We start from the raw sequence: 16,469 nt of genomic DNA on the forward strand, positions 1-16,469 counted from the left end.
CCATAACTGGGGTCTGTGGATACGCTCACGAGGATCGGCCCTAACTGGCATCCCCAGTAATTAGCAGCCTGTTAATTGGGGTGGTTGGTGATGGGAGCTGGCAGCTGACTGCAGTGGTACCAGCTGGGATGTTCCCTAACTGGGACTGTCACTAACTGGGATCCCTGCTAGCTGGGGACCCTGGATCCCTGTGGATCAGCACTCCAGGTGCCTTTGGGACTCGGACCCAGATGCTCCAAAAAGAGAATTTTTTTTCTGGAAGTGGCTCCTATGGCACCATCAGCATCCAAAGGAGTTTGGGTAGGGAGCAGGACCAAAGCAGAGTGGGAAGGGCAGGACAGGAACCCCAGGAGAGCCACAGTTCCAAATCCTCACAACACAAGTGAGGAAGATTGTGGAGAAAAAAACCCAAACCATCATTTTTCCTTCAGGTGCATGGAAAAAGCTTTGAACATTTCATACCCCTGCTGCCTCAGTTCCTGAAGGATCCATCCCAGCCCTGGAAACCCATCCCATTCCTGGGGTGATCCAACCCAGCCCAGCAGGCACCTGTCCCAGTCCCAAGGGTCCCCTTCCCAGCACCCAGCTGCTCAGCTCTGCTGCAGGACACCCCAGTTTGGGACCTGGGGCACAATCAATCCATATCATTCAGCTAGGGAGGTCATTATTGGCAGAATTCCTCTGTTGGAGCTCCCAACTTCCAAAATCTCCTGTGCAAGGAGTTTCTCAGGTCAGGCAAATCTACCAAGGTTTAAAAAATGTTTTTTTTCTTTATTTTTCCTGCATTTTCACCCTCAAACAGCTGGGGTGACCTGTGCATATCCAAGTCCTGCTTGGGAAATCCTCCCTGGAGCTGGGTCAGGTCTTTGGAGAGAAGAAGTGGAGCTGCATATCTTAGCATGCTTAAGGGAGGGCTTTGCTCTGCATCCCAAATGCGGGTGTGAGACCTTTAATAACTGGGAAAAAAGAGAGGATTTTCTTGGGGGCGGATGTGGAACTCCGGTAAAACGATCCCACAAAGGACTAGGGTCAGGTGTGGATCCTCCTCAGCCACTTGATGGCAGTGGGCATCCGAACACTTCCCTTTTTCCAGTAATTTCGGCTGAACTGGTAGAAAATGTCCCTTTTCCTGGCAAACTGGGGTGTCCCTGGCCCCACAGCGCAGGGCTGGCAAAGGGGTTTTGTGGGTGAAAGGCTCCAGGAGCTGGGATGGACACGTGGACAGATGGACAGAGGGATGCTGCAGGACAGGGGATGGACACAAACCTCAGGGGGTCCCGGGGCTCTGGGATCACCCTGAGCCTGCCCAGGGACCCTGGAGGCTCCGTCCCGTCCCTCTGCAATGCACACCCGGCCCGGGGCTAACGAGTCTGGACCCCGGCCTGCTGAAAGGAGACACCGGCTCTGTGGGCAGTGACCCCAGTTCCAGCTCTCCCTGCTCCTTGTCTGCACAGCAGCACCTCCCTTCCGTCCCACCTGGAAAAGAACTGAGCCAAAAAACTGCCGGCTACCTCCACCTCCACTTCACCCCGAGTCCTTTGGATCCCAGCCCCACGGATCCCGAACACCGCTGGACACCAGTATCCCCATTTCAGCTCCCGATCACGCGGATCCCAAAGCACCACCGGGTCCCAGTATCCCCGTTTTGGCCCCGTGTCACCTGGATCCCGATCCCACAGGTGCCACCAGCGTCCCACCCAGCTCAGGGACGCTGAGCTCCCCCATCCCGGGACCAGCCGGCTGTGCGAGGGCTCCGGGGGTGTTTGCTGAGCTCCATCAAACAGAGCAGAGGAAAAGGGGAATAAAAAAAGGGAAAGCACCTCCTGTCCAAACACAGCCGAGCCCACCAAGGGCCTCCAGCCTTTTTATCTTTCCAAGGCCGTCATTAAGACTCGGTAACACCAAATCTGCCACCCTTTCATCTCTGCCCCCACCGCAGTGGCGGTGGCGGTGGCGGTGGGGGGGGTCCCTGTGCTGCTCCAGGGAATGCGGTGCCCACCGCGGGATTTTTGGGCTTTTTTGGAGTCCAGACCCTCCTGGGGAGCTTCCACCTGCAGGCTCCCGGCCGGGGGTGCCCGGTGCCGCGGGTCTGGGGGTGCCCGTGCCCACGTCCATCCCCGAGGTGCCGGGAGGCCGCAGAGCAGAGGGTGCTCCCGGCCAGGGCACAGCCCCTGATGGCTTTTCCAGCGATCCTCGGCGTTATTCCCAGCCCGGAGCAGGTTCGGGGCCTGTCCCTCGGCAAAGCCGAGCGAGGGGGCTGCTGCGGCGCAGATGTGGCCCCGGGCCGCTCCCCCGCGCCCCATTTCCTCCCAATAAAGCCCCGAGCCCCGGGGGAGGCTTTGAGCGGCCCGCCCCCCGCCGCGCCGGCCGAGGTGTGACTTTTCCCAGCTCATTAGGACAGGCTGCGGGATTTTTAAGAATCTCAGACCCTAATGACCATCTGAATCCCATCAGCCGAGCTGGGGGGTGCGGGGAGAGCCCCCGCCTCTGCCGCTGCCACCAGCACGTCCCTGGGGCTCCCCTCCCCTCGCTAACCCTAACCCTAACCCTGACCCCCCAAAACGCAGCTGTGCAGGGGGTGCAGGCTGGGGACAGAGCTCAGAGGGCCAAGGGGCACCCCAAGTCCCTGCCCCAGGAATCTGGTGGCCTTGGGGTGACGCTGGGTTCCTGTGTGGTCCCACTGAGTAATTCAGGGCCAATGTCACCCTGTGGGGGGACACGGGGGGGGTCTCTGCCCCGGGGGTGGGGGGACATCCCAGTGGGGGGCAGGGGAACACAGGGGAACACCCCGTCAAGGGCAGGGGGACATGGCGGGGGACACTGTCATCGAGATCTGGGGGACATCGCCACCGAGATCGGGGGGGCACCGCGGTGGGACATCCCCGCTGAGGGCTGGGGCACCGGAGGGGACACGCGGTGGGGAGCAGCGGGCAGGGCGAGGGGACGTGCCCACGGCGGGCAGAGGGACGAGGAGGGGACAGGGAGCGGGTGCCGGGCGGGGCAGGGGCGATGCCGCGGTCCCGCCCCCGGTGCCCCCGGGCCCTATAAAGGGGCGGGCGGCGCTGCCCCGCGGCCCCGCCATGCCGCCCCCGGCCCCGGCCCCCGCGCCCCCCGGCCGCTCCTTCACCATCGCGGCGCTGCTGGGCCGGGCCTCGCCCCCCCCGCCGGCCCCGCCGCCCCCCTGGGGCTGCGCCCCGGCCCCGGGGCCGCCGCTGCCGCCGCTCTGCGCCCCCGCCTGCGGGGTGCCCCCCGCCTGGGCCGCCCGCCTCGGGGCTACAGGTACCGCTCCCCCGAGCCCGCAGCGCCACCCTGCCCTGCTCGGGGACACCCGCCATGGGACCCCGGCCGCCCCCCGAGGGGGCTCCTTCTCCCTCGGGGACCCCGCCCGCCTCTCCCGGGGACGCCCGCAATGGGGGCTCCTCCCTGCTCCCCCAGGAGAGACCCCCTCTCCCCACGGGGACCGCATCCTCCTCTGCCGGGGGACACCCCGCCGTGGGGACCTTCCTCCCCAGGGAGACACCCCCAAATGGGGACCCTCTCCCACCGTTCCAAGGGGGACCTTTGGCCACCTCTCCAAACAGGGGATCCCATCATTCACGGGGATCTCTTCCGAGGGATCCCCAGCCCCCTCTCCAGAGGGAATATCCCCAAGCGGGGACCTCCTTCCATCCCTTCCGGGGGGACCCTTGACTGCCTCTCCCAGGGACCCCTCTCAAGGGGGCTTCTTCCAGGGAGGGTCCTGCCCACTTCTCCCACGGGAATGACTCCAAACGGGGCCTGAATCCACCTCTCCCGTGGGGCCACCTGCTAATGGGGTTCTTTCACCTCTCCAAGGGGGAATTCCTCCAAAGGGATCTCTTCCAGGAGAATCCACGCCCATCTCTCTTGGGACACCCCCAAAAGGGACATCTCCAAATGTGGGAGAGCTCCTTCCACCTCTACATGGGAAATTCCCTCAAAGGGATTTTTTTTCCATGAGGGATCTGTGTCCACCTCTCCAAGAAGATCCTCAGGAAACGCAGCGCCCTCCTGAAAAAACCCTCTTTAAAGGGAACACCTCCAAACGGGAAGATTCCTTCTGCCTCTCCAGGAAAGAAGGACCCCAGGACACTCCAGAGGGGACCCCTCCAAGGGCTCCTCTCCACCCTGACCCCTGTCTGTGTCACCTCCAGGCTTCCTGATCTCCAAGTGCTGCTTCCCGCTCTTCAAAGCCAAGGCTGGCAAAGCCAAGCGGGTCCGGACCATCTTCAGCAGCGAGCAGCTGGCGCGGCTGGAGCAGGAGTTTGCGCGGCAGCAGTACCTGGTGGGGCAGGAGCGCTGCCTGCTCGCCTCCTCCCTGCGCCTCACCGAGGAGCAGGTGAGCCCCACCTCCCCTCCCGCTGCCACCAGCAGCTCCAGGGAGCTTCCCCAGGGAGCTGGGACTGTCCCTCAGCCTGGCACGGAGCCCCGGGCTGCTGATTGCACAGAGTTTCCGTTAAAAGGGTGGTGGATCACTGGTGGGGAAACTGAGGCACGGTGTGGCTGTCTGAGAGCCAGGAGCTTGTGTCCCTCTTCGGGCTGGACTCCTCCAGCACTGGCAGGTGCAGCTCCCGGGATGCAGGGAGCAGTTTTCCATCCTGTCAGGGATAGAGGGGACGCTGCCTGAGCCCAGGGGGCCATGGAGCAGCCAGGTTGGAAAGCCGAGTTTGACTCTTTCCCAAGGGGAATTGGTGGAATCTCCATCCTTGGAAGCGTTCAAAAACACGAGTGTGGCACCTGGGCACAGGGGTCAGTGGTGAACGTGGTGGTGCTGGGTTAATGGCTGGACTCAGTGACCTTTCCAGACTTAATTCCATGATTCTGTGCTTCCAAGGTGAAAGTCTGGTTCCAAAACCGGAGGATCAAGTGGAGGAAACAAAGCCTGGAACAGCAACAAGCCAAACTGGCCAAAATGGGTCTGGGCACCCCGCAGAGGAGCCCAGACTCACAGAGCCACCACGAGGAGGACAAGGACTTCCCAGCAGAGTCAGGGGACAGCCAGGAGGACACGTCCTCGTCCCCGGGCTCAGGGACAGCCCCTGCAGAGACTGTGACAAAGAGCAGCTGAGCCACCACGGGCCCTTTGTGTGTATTATAGGATGTATCATAGCTGGCAATATCTAATATATACAGGATATACAGGGCACCCCTGGGGCTTGGGGGTGAAATAAATTATTTATGCAACTCTTGGGCTCATCTTTGCAGGAATAACTCCCATTCTTGCAGGGCTTCTGCCTGGGAGTTGACCTGGGGGAGTGGAAGCCACTGCAGCCTCAGCTCATCCCAGAGGTGTCAGGGGCTCTGTAATGCTCCTGAATCCTGGAGAGGATCTGTTCACCACAACACCCTGCTCTGCCCACAGCTCATAAATCCCAGTGCTGCCTTCCTCTCCAGGGATCCAGAGCCAGGACAGCAGGGAAATGCACCTGGAGGCAGAGCTGGAGGGAGCTCTGACCTGAGCTCCTGGGGTGACATCTCAGCTGGGCAAGGATTAGCCAGGCTTTGATTTTCATTGCTTGGCTCTGCTTAGGCAGAGGTGGAGGTTTCAAATCCAGCAGTTTTGGGATGGACACTGAGCAGGGGATGAGATGAGCCAGAGGTGGGAGGCTGGGGAGCTCCTTGAAGGGTGCAAAGCAAGCGAGTACCTGGGATGTCCCAGAGAAGAGCAGCAGTGGGGACATGGGGTGCTCAGCTGGGCAGTACCAGCTCCTGGAGCTGGGCTTTGTCCTGCCTGGGTTTGGAGCTGGGGGAAGAAGAGCCTCAGGGTCAGGATTTATTTGGGCAGGTGTGAAACATGGGGCAAGGGCAGGGGGGCAGTCCAGGAAAGGGGGGACAGTTAAGGGGATGGTGCAAAGAGAAGGGATCAGTGCAAGAAGGGGGGTGATGCGGGGAAGAGGGGATGGTGCAGGGAAAAGGGGATGGTGCAGGGAGAGAGGACAATATCAGGAGAAGGGGATGGTGCACGGGGAGGGGAATGACGCCTGGAAACGGGGAAGCTGCAGGAGAAGGGGGCAATATAAGAAGGGGCAGTGCCAGGAGAGGGGGAGTGTGCGAGGGGGGCGATACAGGGAAGGGGGACATTGCAGGAAGGGGGCAGTGCAAGGAGAGAGGGACAGTGCAAGGAGAAGGGGACGCTGTGACAGAAGCTGCCCTTTGTCCCGGCTGTTGCAGGGATTAGCCGGCACATCTCAAAGAGCCCAAACTGTGCTAATGTCTTCACATGTCTGCCGGGAGCCCGGCCTGGGCGCGGGTTTAAGGCGCTAATCTCGCATGCCGGTGGTTCATTACAATCAGCCCCGAGACAAGAGGGCTCACGGGGCCGTTTCAATCCCGCCCGGCCGGGGGCTGAGCTGATTGCGGCGGTTTCGTTGTTCCCAGGACACCTTTAATCCCCCGGGAGCTGGCGGGGCTCAGGACCGGGCTCCTCCCGGGAGCAGTGGGGGACCCGACCCCGCTCCGGGGATGCTCCCGCAGGGTCTGCCCGGCTCTGCCCCCCCTGCGGGGAATGTCCGACTCGGGAATGATTTAATTAAAACTGCTGGGTTTTTTAAATGTACTTGTGTATGAGACGGATTAAATCACATTCCTCTGGCACCTCGGGATTCGAGCGGGAGGTTTTTGTCATGGGGGGTGATAACCCCTGAGGGCTCAGGATGGCTCTGCCCCCTCGGGACGGCTGAGTCACAGGGAATGCCATCCCTTCTCTCCCTCGCGGCCAAGACTGCCCAGGTTCCTCGGGGTGGGGAAGGGACTGTGCGGGACAAAGCGGGGATTGCTGCTGCAGCGGGGATGAGGAGAGCCGAGCCCCCAGGTCTGTCCCCGATTATGGGATGGAGTTGATGGCTTGCAGAAAAAGCTGGATTCATCCCGGCTGGCCCTGCCAGCCTGGGCAGGGGGTAGGAATGCAGTTTCCTTCCTCTCCGATCCTGCTGTCTGCAGCTCAGCCCAGCTCCTGGCAGCTCCACCGGGCCCGCGGATTGGGATCAGGGCTGGGCACTGCGATTTGGCGCTGTGGAAAATAAGGGAGAGAGACCATTGGGAAGGTCTCGGGCTGGATCGATCCACTTGAGGCAGAGCCTCGGTCGTCTCATCCCCCAGGAAATTTGTGTATAAAAGAGGAAGAATAAAGAAAGAATAAGAGATGTGTGTCCTTACCCAAATGCCCCCGCAGCCCAAAGACCTGCCAGTCTCTTTCCAAGCCATGGCTCTCAGAAAGACGCTGGCTTTTCACCTGTCTGCAAAACCCGAGGTGGCTTTCAGTGACAGATAATTAAAAGGAAGTGAGAATTAAGCAGCTTTATTAAGGGGATAAAGGTTATCTGCCAAAGATGCAGCGCTGAGCCCTTCCCGGCAAATCTCCCGGCTCCAGAGATAAGCGGGAGGCTCGTGGGACGGGCAGGGATGGGTGAAGGCTGATCAGGGAGAGGTGTTTCCCCGCGGGACCGCAAGTGGGGCGGATGGACGGGCGGGTGATTGGGATGAATGCAGGGCGCTGCTGAAGAGGTGCGAATGGCCGGCTGGCTGAATGGGATGGGACTGGCGTGGAGAGATCGGAGAGAGGAGAACCAGGCGGGGCTGAGCGCTCAGGCTCTTGGGGTGCCCCCCCTGCCCCCCTTGCTGCCGGGATGATTCCTGCTGCGCATTTGGGGCGTTCGGAGCAGCGGCACCCCGCACTCCCGTCCTGTGCCCCGGCTGCTCTACGGCACCTGGCGCGCCCCTTCCCCGGGCTGGGAGCGCCGTTCCCCGTTTGGAGGGGTCGCTCAAGGGGATTAGCGTGTCCCGAGGCAGGCCCGGGGTGCCGGCAGGGACCAGGAGCCGCGGGAAGAGGTTCAAGGCAAAGCCCGGGCCGGGCCGGGGGCGGCCGTGCGTGTTGCGGCCTCCAGCCCCTCGTGTAATCTTGTTAAATGGTCGGGGAGCATTTCCCCTGCTTCTCCCTCCCCGCTAATTCCCGGGTGAAACATCAAATGACTTTCCCGAGGCTGCTGGGCGGCTCTGCTCGGTTTCAGTGGGAATATAAAAAAGACATCATGAGCAACGGGAGGAAATCCCACTACCTCCCCTATTTTCCAGACTGTCTGGGATGAATTTACCCCAAGCTGCCTTGTACAGGGAGCAAAGGCATCACATTTAAAATGAAACTCTCCTGGATACATGACAGTAAGGATGGAATGGAGTGACCTGCCTAGAAATGCAGCAGGGGAACCGGCAAACTGAGGATTCCCCTCTGGAGTGAGCATTGTGACCAAAGTCTCCGGGTTTAAAAATCCTGGCTTTAAAGCAGTTCTGGTAAAATGAGCTCTTATGAAAAAGAGGAAAGAAAAAAATATCACAATGTCCCCCTTTGCAAACTGTTAAACTGTTTGTGGCAAAAAAATAACCCCCTTGTCCCTGTGGCACTGTCATCCCAGCATGGATGAGCCAGGATTCCCTGGGGGGAACCTGGCACCAGACCTCCTCTGCCTGGTGTGATTTTATTGTAAAAGCTGAACAAATCATTCAATCAAGTGATGTCTGCTGCTGTGGGATGAATTTGGGTGACCTTGGCACCATCTTTGCATAAAATCGCTTTGATTTTATTGTAAAAACTGATTAAATCGTTACATAAGCGAGCGCTGATGCTGTGGGATGAATTCAGGGGTCCTGACGGAAGGTGTGGGACTGGCGGGCAGATAAAGCGCTTCCCAACCCTGCTAAAACCTCGTCCTGGGGCCGAGTTCGGCTGTGAAGCTCCCGCGCCTCAGTTTCCCCGGCCGCAGGAGCTGGGTGAGCACCGCCCCGGGCGCACGGGGGCCGGGCCGGGTGTGACCCCGCTCCCAGCCCGCTCCCCCGCGGAGAGCCGAGCCGGATCCGAGCCTTGGATCTGCCCCATCCTCCCCCCACTCCATCTCTATTGATTTAATAAGATGGAGAGGAATTAACGGGGCCGGAGCATTGGAATAATGCAAGATGAACAAAGGGGCAGCGCTAGCAAAGATGCTGCCAGCTTTTAATGATGAGGCCGGGCAGATCCCCCGCCAGTTGTCCCTTTGGAGTGGCGATTAAGAACATACTGTTATTGTTAAGGCCGAGAGATAAATCCCCGCACCGTTTCTGATGTGATCAGCCGTGGCTTCTCCCTACAATTTGTGATCCTATTGTGGACGGTGTTTGCCCTGGGCAAGGAGAGTCTGGGAACCACTTATGAACCATCCTTTGGTCATTAGTCTCCTCATTAGGAGAGAACAATGTGGGAAAAAAAAGATAATTGAAGGGAGCAGCGGGCTGATGGCGCACTCAGGCCCGGCCCAGCGCCGCCTCAATGCTTAGTTTGTTTATAATTCCCAATTAATTTGAAATGCGCAGGTTTGGGATGCTCTCGACACCTGGAATCGCAACCCCTGTGAGCAGGGGCTCCGGGGCTGTGCGTGACGGGAGGAGCACGGGGCGTCTTGAGCGATAATTGATTTTTGGGGGTTCTCCCAGGCTTTGCCGTCAGCGGGATGTAGCCCCATGGAATCACGGAATTCATGTAAAGGTCATCCAGCCCAACTCACGCTCTCCAGGCGCGCGGTGTGGGAAGGGACCCCAGGGAGCCGCGGGGGGCGGGGGTGCAGCACGCCCCGCTCCCTCGCTCCACATCTGGCTGAGCTGTGGGGCCAGATGTGGAGCGAGGAGCGCGACGCGCAGGAACGAGCCCGCTGGGATCCGGGATTTGTCCCCAGGGAAAAGCTGGGGCAGAATGCGGTCCTGCCCCGCCCGGCTGCAGGGGCTGCCCGCGGCTCCTGCCTGGACATGCCCGGGTGATGAATCAGCCCCGGCTGCGGAGGAGGGGGAAAAGCCCTAATTCCTCAGGATGCTCGATATTATCAAGTGCTAATGAGGCCTGGATGGGGCTGAGGTGCTTTGCAGGCCATTATCCCAAATTAACCTGACAATGAAGCCGGGGAGCGGTGTCTGAGGGGCGGCTCGGGTGTGTATTGGCTGTCTGGGCTGGGCTCCGGGGGCTGCTGTCCCTGCCTCCCCCCGAGCACAAACCGAGGGCCGGGGGGTTTGCAGGGGGAATTTTCCATTGCATGAACACAGAATCACGGAACGGCTGGGGCTGGAAGGGACCTTGAGGACCATCTCGTTCCACCCCCTGCCGTGGGCAGGGACACCCTCCACTATCCCAGGCTGCCCCAAACCGCGTCCAGCCTGGCCTGGGACAGGCTGAGTCAGCCTGGGGAGGTTTGACAGGCAGGAGACAAGATGAGGTGACAAGGATGGAGAGAACCGGCACAGACTCCTGTCCAGGCCAGCGTTTGGGATGACGTTCTTCTGTGAAACTGGCATGTCCCCAAATTGTCCTGTCCATCCCGTGCTGTTCTGACACCGGAACCCGGCGGGGTCCCTGGGGGGTGGCCTTGCCCTTGTCCCCTGGAACCCGGGCTCCTGTCCTTGCCCAGTCTGGGGCTGTTGGTGGGACCCTGCGAGGTGCTGAGGATCCAGAAGGAGACTTGGATCCTCCTGCAACGGGAGAGACGGGATTTACCAGGAGCACTCAGCTCCAGCACCGCGGTCTGCAGCTCCCTGCAGCTCCCCGGGGCCTGCCTGAGGGTGACAGAGCTGAGGCAGGGTGGCTCCTTGGCACCCACCTCCAGGTGCTCCCGGTGCACCCACAGCTATTGCTGTGAGCCAGAGGAATTTTTATTTTCTAGGCGCTATCCTGGAGGAATAGGAACACATCCATTGTCCTCCTCGGAGAAAAAACCACGCTCCTCTTCCCCCTGCAAAGAGAGATCCCCATTCCACTCTCCTAGAGGATTTGGTGGGATCTGGTTTGGAAAGGGGAAAATCACCAGCTCAAGGAGCCATGGGGTTCGAGAACATTCCTAATTGCCCATTACTGGTTCATGGATTATTATTTACTGTCACTTTGGATTAGCATGGGAGAAACCTTTGCAAAAATCTCAGGCCAAAACCTGGTGCTCAGAATCCCATTTTTAAGGCAATTTTCATTAAAAGACACGAGCTCAGGATTTCCGCCCCCTCAGGCTGTTGGTGCTGGGCCGTTTATTCCAATGAGCAGGAGCACCCTCCTGGCTCAGCAGCACGGACAGCCTGGGATCCATCCTCCCCTGACTGCAGGGAGCCTGGGATCCATCCTCCCCTGATTTCAGGGAACCTGGGATCCATCCTCTCTCTGACTGCAGGGAACCTGAGATCCATCCTCCCCTGATTTCAGGGAACCTGGGATACATCCTCTCCTGACTGCAGGGAGCCTGGGATCCATCCTCTGTCCCTGACTGCAGGGAGCCTGGGATCCATCCTCCCCTGATTGCAGGGAACTTGGGATCCATCCTCCCCTGACTGCAGGGAGCCTGGGATCCATCCTCTCTCCCTGACTGCAGGGAACCTGGGATCCATCCTCCCCTGATTTCAGGGAGCCTGGGATCCATCCTCTCCTGACTGCAGGGAGCCTGGGATCCATCCTCCCCTGATTTCAGGGAGCCTGGGATCCATCCTCTCCTGACTGCAGGGAGCCTGGGATCCATCCTCCCCTGATTTCAGGGAACTTGGGATCCATCTCTCCTGACTCCAGGGAGCCTGGGATCCATCCTGTGTCCCTGACTGCAGGGATGCTCCCGATCCCGGCGGTGTTTCCCCTCTGGCAGGAGCACTCACGCCTCGGATTACAGATGCACCAAATCCCCGTCACGTTTTCGCGTGTGCTTGCTGTGGGTTTGGGGAAATTTCCGCCACCCCTCTGGCCCCGCTGGGATGGGTTTGCGGCTGGGAGAGGGATGGAAATGGAGCCGGGCTCTCCTCAGCGGCCAGAGGCGAGGTGTGAAATTTCTCATGGGCAAACAAGTGAGAGCTGCGGGGTGCCCAGAAGAAGGGGGACAGAAAAGATGAAGCGGGGAGGGGGGGAATGAGGAGGAGGAGGGAAAGCAGCAGCCAGGGAGGAACAAAAATCCCTAAAGCACCAACCTGGATTGAAGAGTGGGGCGTTTTCTATGGGGGGATTGTAAAATGCGCTCTCTCTTTCCCTTTGGCAGGGGGAAAGAGGGCCCCCCCTCTATCTGATAGTCATTAGCATCAATTAGCCCCGTTTGAAGTAGGCAACATCTTTGTCTCTTTGCAAAAAAAGAAATAAAAAAACCTTTCAGGGAGCCCATAATAACATCTGGAGCAGGAGAGGCTGAACTGAGTTCCCCACTTTCATCTCTTGTCGAGGGACTTGGAATGTTAATGCAGCCTCATTCTTTAATGGAGTTATCAGGAAATGCTTTTCACCTCCTTCCCTTTGCTCAGGGGGGATGTTTACAAAGGGCTGGGGGCTTTTTGGGGGGCTTTTTGGGTTGTTGTTTTGTTGTTGGGATTTTTTTTACCCCTTCTCTAAGAAATTCTCCCTAAGAGATCCCCCCCCTTCCCCTTTTATTTTCTACACTCTTGAAAAACAAAACGGGAATAAAATATAATGAATAGAATATAGTGGATAAAATAAATAAAATAACCACCAGCAGAAAACCAAAGAGGATCAGATCCCATCCTTTCATGTCCCCTCTCTGGAGGGTCTGGGGCCGGTGTTTGGAGCTGGTGTGGGCAGGGAAGGTGGGGGGTCCTGGCCGGAGCCCCCTGCCCTGCCTGGCTGTTGGGTGCTACATTTCCCAAGTCATTACCAGCGGGTGAAAATTTCCAGCTTTCCCACCAAAATGCATTAGCTGAGCACACAGCACTAATGGGAAACAGGACACGTCATTAGGCACCGGCTGCAGCCGAGGGGGAGAAGGGAAGGGAAAAGTCAGCTGTACATCTGTTGGTCCATCCCAGGGGCTCCCTGTCCATCCCTGCAGCTCCCTGTCCATCCCAGGGGCTCCCTGTCCATCCCAAGGGCTCCCTGTCCATCCCAAGGGCTCCTTGTCCATCCCTGCAGCTCCCTGTCCATCCCTGCAGCTCCCTGTCCATCCCTGCAGCTCCCTGTCCATCCCAGGGGCTCCCTGTCCATCCCAGGGGTTCCCTGTCCATCCCAAGGGCTCCTTGTCCATCCCTGCAGCTCCCTGTCCATCCCAGGGGTTCTCTGTCCATCCCTGCAGCTCCCTGTCCATCCCTGCAGCTCCCTGTCCATCCCAGGGGCTCCCTGTCCATCCCAAGGGCTCCTTGTCCATCCCTGCAGCTCCCTGTCCATCCCAGGGGTTCCCTGTCCATCCCAGGGGTTCTCTGTCCCTCCCAGCTGCTCCCTGTCCATCCCTGCAGCTCCCTGTCCATCCCTGCTGCTCCCTGTCCATCCCAGGGGTTCTCTGTCCATCCCTGCAGCTCCCTGTCCATCCCTGCAGCTCCCTGTCCATCCCAGGGGCTCCCTGTCCATCCCAAGGGCTCCCTGTCCATCCCTGCAGCTCCCTGTCCATCCCAGCTGCTCCCTGTCCATCCCTGCGGCTCCCTGTCCATCCCTGTAGCTCCCTGTCCATCCCAGCTGCTGCCTGTCCATCCCTGCAGCTCTCTGTCCATCCCAAGGGCTCCCTGTCCATCCCTGCAGCTCCCTGTCCATCCCTGCTGCTCTCTGTCCATCCCAGGGGCTCCCTGTCCATCCCTGCAGCTCCCTGTCCATCCCAGGGGCTCCCTGTCCATCCCAGGGGTTCCCTGTCCATCCCTGCAGCTCCCTGTCCATCCCAGCTGCTCCCTGTCCATCCCTGCAGCTCCCTGTCCATCCCTGCAGCTCCCTGTCCATCCCAAGGGCTCCCTGTCCATCCCAAGGGCTCCCTGTCCATCCCATCTACTGCCTGTCCATCCCAGCTGCTCCCTGTCCATCCCTGCGGCTCCCTGTCCATCCCTGCAGCTCCCTGTCCATCCCATCTACTGCCTGTCCATCCCTGCAGCTCCCTGTCCATCCCTGTGTCTCCCTGTCCATCCCTGCTGCTCCCTGTCCATCCCTGCTGCTCCCTGTCCATCCCTGTGTCTCCCTGTCCATCCCTGCAGCTCCCTGTCCATCCCTGCAGCTCCCTGTCCATCCCTGTGTCTCCCTGTCCATCCCTGCAGCTCCCTGTCCATCCCAGGGACTCCCTGTCCATCTGTCTGTCCACCAATCCTGCCAGGGCGGTCCATCAGCGTCCCTGCCCTGCCTGCAGCTCGCCCATCCCAAAAACCCCAACACAGATCCTTCAATAACTGCAGCAGCTCTGACATTGCTTTCCCTGGGAATCACAGCACCAGTCAGGACTTAGTAGAAAGAGCAAAAATCATGAATTGATTTAATAAGCTTTTAATAACCCTAAACCTCATCTAATGACAGCCATGTTCAATCCCACACACCCTCTGTGCCAGCAAAGCCAGGAGCTGTGAATCCCCAAGGATGTTTTTTTTTTTTTCCCAAGGTGACTTTTTTGGGGAGAGGCTTCAGCACTCGCCCAGCTTTGAACGTGTGATTCCAATTAAGGCCGTGGTTCCACGGCAGCGGGATCAGAGCTGCCTGTTTGGATAAGGAGCAATAAAGCAGCAGCTGTATTTATTCACTTATTTGGAAGCTGTTGGGGAAGACAGGATGCTAAAAGGCAGGAAAAAAAGGGTTTTAAAGGCAAACTTTGGGGACTCTTTTGTGTCCTGTGGGCATCCTCCTCCCTGAGGATCTTGTAGCCATCACCAGGGTGCTTCCTCGTGAGCAGGATAATCCTGCCTGTGTATTCCCATCTGCTTTGAAATGCTCAAAAATACAGAGATTTTTATAATTATTTCTATGCATTGTGCAGGGAAAAGAAACTTTAAATGGCATGAATCCCTGTTTAAGGCAGGATTTAGTGGATATGGCCCGTGAGCCTGTGCATGCAGGGATGGCTAATGCCAGGTTATTAAACCACAGGGGATTTTTGCTCTGTGTATATTAACCTGGAGACTCCGGGGTTTCTCTGTGTTTGTACACACCAGAGTGAATTTCCAGTGAGAATCTGGTGGGATTTGAGCAGGAATCCCACCTGAGAGAGGAGTCTGTGCCATTCGAAGCTCCCATCAGCCCATGTGGCTGTGCCCAGCTCCGAGGGTGTCACACAGGGATGGCGCCAGTTCCATTCCCAGGACACGGTGACCTCGGATCCTGTGCGAGCTCCTGAGGTGCTTGTCCCGTGTCCCGGATGTCCCCACACACTGTGGCACACCTGGACAGGTACAGACACATTCCCCTCGGCACAGGGGCACGATGTGATGTGCCGGCACAGCCTGGGGTCTGTAGGCTGCACCCTGAGGAGTGTGGCCAGGAGATGCTGTGGGGGCTCCTGTGAGGCCTGGGGATCTCAGACGGAATTTTGGGAATGGGACTGAGGGTTATGTGGGTGTCCCTGTGGGTGTCCGTGGGGAGGGGATTGGTGCTGGTGTGAGGTGTCCATTGGGAAGGAGTTCAGGTGTTGTTTTGGATGTCTGAGGAAGGAACAGGTGCTGCTGTAGGGGTCCATGAGGAAGGAACCGTTATCCATGGGGCATCCTTGGGGAAGGACGGAGTGCCAGTGGTGGTCCATGAGCAAGGAGCGCAGGTCACTGTAGGGGAAGATGCAGGGCAGGTGACACTGGAGGTGACAGCAGGAAAAGAGGGGTGTCCATGGGGTGCCAGGGTGGAAGGAGCAGCACCTGTGGGAGTGCTGCCATGGAACGTGGGGTGACTGTGGGGCTGTCCCTGGGAACAGGGGATCCGTGGGGCTGTCACTGTGGAAGCAGGGCTCTCCATGGGGGTGCTGGTGTGGAAAGAGGGGTGTCCGTGGAGGAGCTTGAGTGCAAGGAGGGTTTCCATGGGAGTGTCGGTGGGGAGGAAGAGGCGTCTGTGTGGAGACTGGGGCATCGGTGTGGTGTCAGTGGGGTGTCAAGTAGAGAAGCAGGGGTGTCAGTGGGGTGTCAGTAGAGAAGCAGGGGTGTCAAGTAGAGAAGCAGGGGTGTCAGTGGGGTGTCAGTAGAGAAGCAGGGGTGTCAGTAGAGAAGCAGGGGTGTCGGTGGGGTGTCAGTAGGAAAGCAGGGGTGTCAGTAGGGAAGCAGGGGTGTCGGTGGGTCGTCGGTGGGGAAGCAGGGGTGTGGGTGAGGAAGCAGGGGTGTCGGTGGGGAAGCAGGGGTGTCGGTAGGGAAGCAGGGGTGTCGGTGGGTCGTCGGTGGGGAAGCAGGGGTGTGGGTGGGGAAGCAGGGGTGTCGGTGGGGAAGCAGGGGTGTGGGTGAGGAAGCAGGGGTGTCGGTGGGGAAGCAGGGGTGTCGGTAGGGAAGCAGGGGTGTCGGTGGGGAAGCAGGGGTGTAGGCAGGGGTGTTGCTGGCGGCCAGCGGGGTGTGTGCAGCCCCCGCCGCCCCCCCGCCGCCGCTTTGCATAGGAGTGCGACTGTCCCCGGCCCCCCCCGCCCTCCATATAAGCGGCCGGGGCGGCGGCGGGCGCACCGGCCCGGCCATGCTGCAGAGCCCGGCGCGCCCCCGGCCCGGGCCGCCGCCCCCCAAGACCCCGTTCCACATCGAAGCGCTGCTCGCCCGGGAGCCGC

General features: G+C 59.4%; 1 protein-coding gene across 1 annotated transcript; it reads left to right on the forward strand.

The window, feature by feature from the left end:
- Positions 1 to 3,080: 3,080 nt before the first annotated feature.
- On the forward strand, positions 3,081 to 5,156 carry LOC137473502 (homeobox protein not2-like). Its single transcript, XM_068189256.1, has 3 exons — positions 3,081 to 3,279; positions 4,173 to 4,357; positions 4,853 to 5,156. Exons 1-3 carry the CDS (start codon positions 3,081 to 3,083, stop codon positions 5,084 to 5,086), a joined length of 618 nt encoding a protein of 205 aa, XP_068045357.1. The 3' UTR covers positions 5,087 to 5,156.
- Positions 5,157 to 16,469: the final 11,313 nt, after the last annotated feature.

Source organism: Anomalospiza imberbis, chromosome 4 (genome assembly GCF_031753505.1).
Source record: "Anomalospiza imberbis isolate Cuckoo-Finch-1a 21T00152 chromosome 4, ASM3175350v1, whole genome shotgun sequence".
NCBI lineage: Eukaryota > Metazoa > Chordata > Aves > Passeriformes > Viduidae > Anomalospiza > Anomalospiza imberbis.

Excerpts from the sequence above, each read along its gene's own strand:
- LOC137473502 (XM_068189256.1), top strand. The coding sequence starts at position 3,081 with ATGCCGCCCCCGGCCCCGGCCCCCGCGCCCCCCGGCCGCTCCTTCACC. Across the intron at positions 3,280-4,172 it reads CGCCCGCCTCGGGGCTACAG|GCTTCCTGATCTCCAAGTGC; the intron begins GTACCGCTCCCC and ends TGTCACCTCCAG. Across the intron at positions 4,358-4,852 it reads TGCGCCTCACCGAGGAGCAG|GTGAAAGTCTGGTTCCAAAA; the intron begins GTGAGCCCCACC and ends TGTGCTTCCAAG.